Below are 9,685 nucleotides of genomic sequence, written 5' to 3'. Positions count from 1 at the left end.
CGGCGCCGTCTCCTCTGCTCCTCTCTCCGCGCCTCGCTCTCGCGGCCTGCTCGCCCTGACGCCTGCTCGCCCCCCTAGGTAAGCGGCCCGCCGGCTGGGGGGGGCCTCGGAGGGGACGTGCGCCGCCTCCCGAGCCGCACCCTGGAGCCGGGCCTTGGAGCTCGGCCCCTTCCGGGACCCTTCCCGCCCTGGTCTGCGCCTGGGCCTGCGGGCGTCCCCGGGGGCGTGCGCCGCCCTGGCTCCCGGCGGGTCCCGGTTGGCGACGGTGGGGGCTGCGCCGGTCGCCGGGCTTTGAGGAGGGCGGGGACTTGTTTTGATCTTCCTCGGGCTGCTGGCGGCTCAGAGCGCCGCCCCTGGAGGTCGCTCGGTGGAGCGGCGTGCGCGGTGCATGGAGTGGCCGGGGGGCCCCCGTGGGCGCGCGCCCGCCTCCTCCGCCGCGGAGGGCCTTGGCGACCGGCGTGGTCTTGGTGACCTTTCAGACGCCTGCGTTGCGGCGAGCGGCTGTCGGCGCGGTCAGCCCTGGCCGCGCGGTCTCGGGGGCCGGCCGCTGTGACTGAACAATGGGGACCCCGGGTTGCAGCGCGGCGGCGGCGGGCGCGGCCAGCGGAGAGGTCTGGCCGGGGCGAGACGGCGGCGGCACGCTGTCCCTCCCGCGACGCCCCAGCGTCCCCGCCCCCCCAGCTTAGGCCCTCGGAGGGGTATGGCCCCTTTGGCCAGGCCCTGAGATCCCGACCGGGGCCCGAGGGGCGGGGCGGCGACTTTCGGGACATTTCGGTGGGAAAGGGCTGCTCTCAAGGTGGAGAATCCCAACTGCCCCGGGGGCGGCGCGGGGGGCTTGTCCCCCGGCCGCAAACACTCGAAGAAGACCGCGAAAGAACGGGACGACGACCTGGAGTCGCGGTCCTCGGAGTCCTGCGCCAACAGCTTTGGCTTCGTTGCCTATTCAGTGAACTCGGGAGAGAAATCTCGAATCAAGATTAAAACCTTCGGCCACCAACCTGCGTCTTCTTGTGCGTCCGACTCCGACCCGGATCGCCCTGCGTCTCCTCCCTCTTCGCGCCCATCATCCTCGCCCCGAAAACACCGGTACGTGGACCTGCCAGAATCGGACAAGGACGACAGGCTCGAACCCCACTCCAAAAAAAGAAGGGCCACAGAGGGCAGTTGCAACGACACTGTTCACCCGCTGTGGCTGGGGTGAGTGAGGAGGCAGGGCCCAGCTGGCGGCAGCTGCAGAAACGGCCCAAATTTGCAGATTTTTCTCCCCACCGACTCGACTAGGCACGCGTCCGCACCGGTTGATACAGTAAACAGCTAGCCTGTTGGCATTAACTCGTCTCACAGAAAAAAGCTCAAGATCCGGAACCGAGAGGCTTAAGGGAGAACGTGTGGCTTGATATTAGGGGTGTAACGCATTTGGAGCGAAAGCTGGAAACAGGGGTTGTAGCTTTTAGTGGGAGCTGGAGGGATCAGGGAATTGCTTCTTCTGGACTCAGGCAGGGACAGGGGTGGGATTTGAGGAACCAAGTCTTACAGCTGCTGCAGGCAAAGATGATGGCTCTGCTCTTATCAGGACGGCTAGGCAGACAAGGTCCTCACCCCCAGTGGAAGGGTGAGGCTGTTGGAAGGAGAAGCAGTTATGTTTTCAGCTGGCCAAACATGGGTGGTTGCCCATAGTAACATTGTCACTGTACTTCAGAGAGTTGCCCAAGTCATTGGAGAACAGTGTGTTCCCTTTCCAGCCACCTTGGGCCACTGAGGGAGTGGGGGGGAGGAAGGGGCAGAACCGCTTCCTCTTGGGCTGAGGCTGGTTTCCTGGCTTCCGAATTTGCCTTCTTTCAGAGGTTTTGTGGTGGCTTGCAGCTTCTAGCATGCGTCAGCTTTTGAAACTCCAGATCTTTTGGATTGAGAAGTGGGAATTTCCTAATCCCATGAAACGTTCCCTGGTGGAATCTCAGAATGTCATTCTCAGACCTCCTACCTTCTGAAGCGAGAACTTTGCCTCCGACTGATGGAAATGAAGGCAGTTGTGCATCTTAGAAAACAACTTGGATCAGCCATTTCTGCATCTTGGTGATGTGATGACTGCAGTTCTTTAAGGAAGCCACCAGCCTTTTAAGTCTAGCTAGCCCTCTTGTTTCATCCTGCCATCGAAATGTGTTGGGTTTTGTCTGAGGGGTGAAGGAATCTTCAAAAGGTTTCTTACTGGGATGCCCACTAGGATGCAAGGCAAAAGGGACAGTCACCCAGAAATCATAGCAGCCAAGCCTTTCCATGGCTAGACTTTACTTGTATTAGGAGACCATGTTTGTTCGGCAAACTTGTTTCTGAACTTTTGTATCTTCTTTTTTGTTGTTTATTGGGTTTTGTCCCTGCTACTGTCTTAGAACAATTTCCCTACCTCCACTACACTGAGAAAATAGAGCTTATCAATCTCACAAATGTAGATTTTAGCTTGAGGAAGATTCTAAGGAGATTTTTTTGTCTAATAGAAAACTTGAGTGCTCCTGAAAGCAGAGTAAATAAATACACCTTTGAGTGTGTGACTTCTAAAGGGAAAGCTCACCACTCCCCTGGTGACTTCTTGATTTCAGTGTCCATATTCTTATCGAAACCTGCAGAGGATCAATTTGGAATTGGTGTTCTTAAATATATTATTTTTTTTCTCTCTGCAGAACATCTTCCACCATGGCCACCTCGGCGAGCTCCCAATTGAACAAAGGCATCAAGCAGGTGTACATGTCCCTGCCTCAGGGTGATAAAGTCCAAGCTATGTATATCTGGACTGATGGTACAGGAGAAGGACTGCGCTGTAAGACCCGGACCCTGGACAGCGAGCCCAAGAGTATAGAAGGTGAGAGATGAGTAGGTGGGGGCCGCGTGGGGGTGGGCAGCAGCCCGAGACCAAGCCACTAGATTTGGCCTCTTTATTCTGTTGGCAAAGCTTTTCTAAGGCAGGGCTTTTCAGAAGTCATTCAGTCAACATTAAGCTCTTAACCTGCCTCAAAGCAGGGCAACAATGTATTCCTTTATTTAATGGAATCTTGCGTGTAAGCCGGTATATAGAAGACAGAAGATTAAAAGTCTGGTTTGGGAGGGAGAGGGGAGCAGACTTGGGTATCCCTACTTAGCTGGCTCTAAAGCACCCCAAGGAACCCAGTTGTGAAACCACTGCTCTTACCTGACTGTGCCTCCTACTTTACAAACCGAATACTGTTTCATACTCGTGTATGATGGGGGTTCTAGATGCAAAGCAAATACCCTAACACCCTAAAGTGGTTTCCAAAGAGGACTAGCCATCCATTTGTTTTTAGTTGATGCCACTTTTGGAAATTCTGAAATCATCTGATTGCTTATCCCACGAGTTGTGACCTTCATTTTTCGGTCTAGAACAAGCCATAGACCTCTTCCTTATGGAAAGGGATCAGAGTAGAAAAATGACCACTTTTAGGATAGCTTTCTCTTCTGATAGTGTTCGCATTTGAGTGAATGAATGAATGACCATGATGTAAAGCATATATTGTACACCTGCTATGTGGCAGGTATTGGACAGGCACTGGGGCTACAAGGTAAGAGTTTGGTCTCTGCCTTCGGAGAACTCATAGTCAGCTGGAGAGAGGAAGAAACTGATCATAGTGGGGGCTTGAATTAGAGAAAGGAGCAACACAGATGGCCTAATGGGGAAATCGAGAATGTTTGTTTCTCCTATTTCAACATTTTAAGGGATGACCGACTCACTGCTGATGTCAGAATATTTCAGTTTATCTCCTTGGTGTCCGATAGACATGATTAGAGATGAAACACCATTCTTAGGTTCTTGTTATGACTTTTAAGGAAGTGATGCAACTGTCTTATTAGAACTCAGGACTGTAGGGTTACATGCAGATATTAGGGTGTGCATATTAATAGTGGCAGTCACGCATTGCTGACTAACTTTCTGGAAAAGAGAGTGTAGATGTTTAGAGATGGAAAGGTGTGTGAGGGGCTGTGTTCTTGCCTTTGCATCTTAATTTAATTTCCCATCTCTCTTTTAACCCCAGAATTGCCTGAGTGGAATTTTGATGGCTCTAGCACTTTTCAGTCTGAAGGCTCCAACAGTGACATGTATCTTGTCCCTGCTGCCATGTTTCGGGACCCTTTCCGCAAGGACCCCAACAAGCTGGTGTTCTGTGAAGTCTTCAAGTATAACCGAAAGCCTGCAGGTGCGTATAGAATAGGTGTGGATGCCCCCATCCTAACCCATAAAAGAGAAGTAGAGGGTATTCCAGAATCAGTGATGGGAAGACGAAACTGTCTCAGCTGTCTCAGGAGTCTGTGGGGGATTGAACTTGCATCTTTCCACCTTGAACTTCCTCAGGCCGTTCTCCCATGGTCTCCTGTTGGTGTATAAAATGACATTGAATTCTAAAGCTGTTTGCTGGTGGAGTCACCTGTGACACAGCCCTACCTGTGTCTTTTTCAAAATCTGCCTACCTGTAGATTTTGAGAACATGGATTCTGAAATTAGAATGTTGGGTTTGAATTCTGGATCTGCAGCTTACTGGCTATGAACTTGGACAAGTTATTGATCCCCTTACTTCCATTTCCCCGACTTTAAAATGAGGAAAACCATAAAATCCATTTCATTAAGTTGTTTGGAGGATTAAATGAGTTTGACATGGGCAAATAATTGAGAACAGTGTTACATAAAGTATCGGCTGCTCCTTCATTCCAGACCGCTTATTTTCTGTGTATGTCCACTGACTAAAATATAAGCATCTTGGTTCACTGATAACACCTGTTGGCCTCAAGGTTTTGTCAGGTATGCCTGTAGCTCCCAATTCTCAACCATTCATCTTTTTAAACTCCGCAAAAGCCTCCCTTCTGGGACATCTCATGCTACATGTTGCCAGTGAGACTTTGTGGCAAGTCACTTAGTGACTCTGGACTTTAATTCCTAATTGCCTTTGTTTTGAGAGGCACTATCATGAAGGGCATGAGCTCTGAAGCCAAGACAGTCACAGGTTTCCTAGTGGCTTGACTACCTGTTCTGTAACGTGGGTGGGCCACCTAACATCACTGAGCTTCATTTTCTCACTTGTAAAAATGGTGACTTATATAATACCCACCTCAGGGTTGTTATGAAGACACAGTTGTGGGTTTTATTTAACACAGAGGCCTTAAAACAGTTCCTAGGACACAGCGTATTATTTTAAAGTTCCCTTCAGGCTTAGAAATTGTTTCCAGTTGAGCTCATCTCGTTTTAATGTTTTTCTTTTCCACGAGCCAGCACTATATAACTCGGCACTTAATCTTCTCACCTGGAATGTAAGGCTCCTAATACACATGATTCTCTCCATAAAAATTTATAGATTTGGCTCTAAATGCCTGAGAAACTGGAATAAGTCTGACCTCTAGAAGCAGCTGTCTTATGAATAGAGGGTTTAAGTGCTTGACACTTGGTACTTGAGAGGTGGCCAGGGTGCAGATAAGGTGAAAACTTGCTCTGTTCTGGATCTACTGTCATGTGACTTGGTTATAACAAAAGTGTTTGGGGAATCTCCCTACATAGGTTTAATTACAGCTTTTCCCATTTCCCCCTCATATGCTGATGGGACACAGAGGTTTACACTGGGTCAGTTCAGCTTAAAATCAACACTTAGGCTGTGCGGACTCTGAAGACCTTTTTTTTCCCCCATCAGCACTGGGATTCAGTATATTTGTCCATATGTCTCTAAAGGCGTGCTGACTCTTTTTTTTTTTTTTTTTTTTTTTAAGAGACCAACTTAAGGCATACCTGTAAACGCATAATGGACATGGTGAGCAATCACCACCCCTGGTTTGGAATGGAGCAGGAATATACTCTCATAGGCACAGACGGGCACCCTTTTGGTTGGCCTTCCAACGGCTTCCCTGGACCTCAAGGTAAGTCCCCTAAGACTGGCTGAACTAATACCGGCCCTCACTTTCCCCAAATCCAGCCATGGATGTTTAGATACTAACATGGAGGGAAACCCTTGGGCTCCACTGAGGTTACAGCTAAGAGGAGCCCTTTCTTGCCCCGCTGTCTTGCCCCATTTCCGGGTAAAGGCAGCTAGTGATTCTAGAGAGCCGGCGTTAAGAGCTGTCTGATCTCTGACTGTGGGCTGTGCATCTTAGGTAGAAAGGGATGATCTGGGTTTCCCTCCTGACACGTCGTCTCAATGCCTCTGCAGGTCCATACTACTGTGGCGTGGGAGCAGACAAAGCCTATGGCAGGGATATCGTGGAGGCTCACTACCGGGCCTGCTTGTACGCCGGCATCAAGATCGCGGGGACAAACGCCGAGGTCATGCCCGCCCAGGTAAACTCTAGTCCACCGCTTTCCCCACCTGTGGGGGCTGGAGGGTGGGGGGTAGGGGGNGGGAGGGGGTGGGCGGATTTGCTAACAAGAGCTGCAGATGTTCTGTCCTTAACTCAAAACCACGAGGTGAGAAAGGAGCCAGCTTCAGGGATTCTGAGTGGGGTGAGCAGTTGAGTTGCCTTTATTTTAAAGGCCACCCTTCTCGTTCTCTCTAGTGGGAATTCCAGGTAGGACCCTGTGAAGGAATTGAAATGGGAGATCATCTCTGGGTGGCCCGTTTCATCCTGCATCGAGTGTGTGAAGACTTCGGAGTGATCGCGACCTTTGATCCCAAGCCCATTCCCGGGAACTGGAATGGTGCCGGCTGCCACACCAACTTCAGCACCAAGGCCATGCGAGAGGAGAACGGTCTGAAGTGAGTGCCCTCTCCTGCTGGCGCCATCTTCCTTGCCGTGCAGGAGTACTTGCCAAGGATTTGATGTATTGAGGATGAAGAAGCCAGTCTTCTCAGTTCGTCCTTTAGCTCTCGTCAGTTGGCTTCAGAAATTGTCTTCTAATCCTGTTGTTTTGTTCCTGTTTGAGAAGTGTCCCCAAATACTCAAGGAATAGAAGGCAAGGGTGGTGAGAGGGAAAAGGTGACATAGATTAATGGCATTTGAAAGTCTTTATTAAGAACTAAATTAGTAACCATCCCAAAATGGGAATGAATAATGCTTTATGGGTCAGAGAAAAGTCTTTGATTAGGGTCTTTTCATTCAACAAATGTCATCTACTGTGTGTCCGGCACAGTTCTGAGCACTGGGACACACAGGTAACAAGGCATGATGTCCTCCTGGGGACATGTTGAGGTGAACTGGAAACTGCAGAAAGTCTGTGATAGATGAGTCACTCCATTCTTGTGTCCATACCTGGTCCTCTGCCCTTGGTGACAGCTCAGACCCCCGTCTTCTCTGTTTCCTGCAGGTACATTGAAGAGTCCATCGAGAAACTGAGCAAGCGGCACCAGTACCACATCCGAGCCTACGACCCCAAGGGGGGCCTGGACAATGCCCGCCGCCTGACTGGATTCAACGAGACCTCCAACATCAACGACTTTTCTGCGGGCGTTGCCAACCGGAGCGCCAGTATCCGCATTCCCCGGACTGTCGGCCAGGAGAAGAAGGGTTACTTTGAGGACCGCCGCCCGTCTGCCAACTGTGACCCCTTCGCGGTGACAGAAGCCCTCATCCGCACGTGTCTTCTCAACGAAACTGGCGAGGAGCCCTTCCAGTACAAAAACTAAGTGGACTAGACTGGCAGCCATGGAACCCCTTCTAATTCCTCATCCCGCTCCTCCTCTCACCCGCTCTCAATTGTCATAATAGCCGTAACTCAAAGGGCAGAATATCAAGGTCTTTTTTTTTTTCCTCATGCCCACTTAACATCTCTTGCTTTGTTTGGCCAGGATAGAGGGGTAGAGGGGTCACGTTCCTAATTTCTTCACACACACACATACCTTTTTTTTCGCCCCCTATCACTGAAGCTTTCTAGTGCATTAGTGGGGAAGTGGGGATGGGGAAAAGTAACCACTGCTTCCATTTAATCAGGTGTGTTTGTCCAATAGGCGTAGCTATCCAGACCGTGAGCATAGTATTTGTGAAGGGAGGGGAAGGACTTTTTCTTCCAGGTAGCTGGAGCGGGTGGGGGAGCTGGGTTCACTCCCAGGGGAGGTTAGATTTGTCCCCTCTCAGTGGGAAGTTCCAGTTCTTAAAAGGTTATAACCAGCTTTCTAATGAAAGAGAATTAGGAGACAGGAAAGGGTGGGAGTCAGGCAGGAAATGGCCCTCTTACCCTGGGGTGCTTCCCTTGCCTGGGGCTAAAATGCCCTCACTTGAAGACAGGCTGTCATAATAAAGGCTGGGATGGGTGGGCCCTACCTTAGAAGAAAAAGTTCTCTGTTGCTTGGTCCTCCATTTATACCACAAAGCAGAGTAGTATTTTTATATTTAAAAGCGAAAACAAAAAAATGATCTATATGGGTGTGCAGATATGTGTTTTTTTTTTCTAAAAGAGAAAAACCATTCTGGTCACCGGGAGCCAAATTGGAGGGGAGTAGTCTGTATTAGCAAATAAGGATCTCCTTTTGAAGGGGGGTGAGGGTGGTGGTGCTTGAAAAGGTGGCTGTTTGGGGCTGTTATTCCTTCACTACCACGTAAGGGTTTCTCTGTGCCCTGTCCACCCTTCTGGAGGGGGTGGACACCCGTCAGTTAACAGGTGGAAGTATGTTATAGCAGCAGCAGTCACCCAAGCCCCATGGCTTTTTGATTTAAAAGGTACACATGTACTTGTACACACAGGGGTTTAGAAATATGAGTTGGCTGGTCAACTTGAGCATGTTACTGACAAGGGGGTATTGGGTATTGGGGTTATTTTCTGGTGGGACTAGCATGTCACTAAAGCAGGCCTTTTGATATATTAAAAATTTTTTAAAAGCAAAATAAGATTTTAATCATATTTGTAGGGATTCTAAGTCTTTGTTTTACAGAATTACTTGTTGGCTTCCGCTGTCTCCTTCCCATCTCTGCTCTGTGAGGAGATGGGGACAGACTGGAGTCAAAACACTTGTAATTTTGTATCCTGGTGTCTGTTCTGAGTGTGAAATACTTTTTTCCTTTGTTAAGATTCCCGAGGAGCTATTTTTTTCTTTGATAATAAAAAACCCCACCTTCATCCCTATGTTTTTCCCTACTGTTTCTGGCTGTTTCTGTGTTGGCTGCGGCAGGCCGGCTGTGTTTTCTTGCCATGACCACTTCTAATTGCTATGTACAGTATGTTGAGTTAGATAACTCCTCATTGTAAACAAACTGTCCCAGAGCAGCTCTGAAACGACCAAACATAAGATCTCTTCTGACGTGATTCTTTTAAATCCCTATCTGCCATTTCATTCCCTTCTTTGCCACCAAAGAGTTTGTCTTAAGAGGCAAAGTAAGCTCAGATTTACCTGTTCTTAGAATGAAAAAAAAAAAATCTTGAGTCATGTTGCTAACCAGCTCTTCCCTGTGCTTCGGTATTTGGGGTGTCTGGGTTAAGGCACATCTCAGCCCTAGAGTTTTTAATAGGATATGAAGCCCACCACCCTTGTGCTCCAGAAACTCACTTGCTTAACATTTGACTTACTGTGCTATAACATTGTTTTGAACACCCCTCTGGCGTAATTTTATAGCTGCCTGAAGTATGTGTGTTTTTAATTGGTCTCACTATCCCTACTGGTCTTGATTTCATCCTCTGCTCAGCTGCCAGTGATTCATCTAAATATCAAATATTGACCGCGTTGCTACCCTGGTTAAACCCTTCCCAGGCCAGATGTGCCAGGGCCCAGCCAAC

The 9,685-nt window shown here is 49.2% G+C and overlaps 1 protein-coding gene across 2 annotated transcripts; it reads left to right on the top strand.

Moving 5' to 3' along the window:
- Positions 1-6: 6 nt before the first annotated feature.
- On the top strand, positions 7-9,038 carry GLUL (glutamate-ammonia ligase). 2 transcript variants are annotated; one of them, XM_019635548.1, is made up of 7 exons: positions 7-78; positions 2,676-2,854; positions 4,041-4,202; positions 5,758-5,904; positions 6,195-6,322; positions 6,538-6,737; positions 7,286-9,038. In XM_019635548.1, the coding sequence occupies exons 2-7, from the start codon at positions 2,689-2,691 to the stop codon at positions 7,602-7,604; spliced, it is 1,122 nt and encodes a 373-aa protein (XP_019491093.1). In that variant the 5' UTR covers positions 7-78; positions 2,676-2,688; the 3' UTR covers positions 7,605-9,038. The 2 variants fall into 2 exon arrangements, with proteins under 2 accessions (XP_019491093.1, XP_019491094.1); XM_019635549.1 differs by lacking the exon at positions 7-78 and adding an exon at positions 1,902-2,073.
- Positions 9,039-9,685: the final 647 nt, after the last annotated feature.

Source organism: Hipposideros armiger, unplaced genomic scaffold, assembly GCF_001890085.2.
Source record: "Hipposideros armiger isolate ML-2016 unplaced genomic scaffold, ASM189008v1 scaffold_22, whole genome shotgun sequence".
In the NCBI taxonomy this organism is placed as follows: domain Eukaryota; kingdom Metazoa; phylum Chordata; class Mammalia; order Chiroptera; family Hipposideridae; genus Hipposideros; species Hipposideros armiger.
This window is presented reverse-complemented; position numbering and strand designations above follow the sequence as displayed.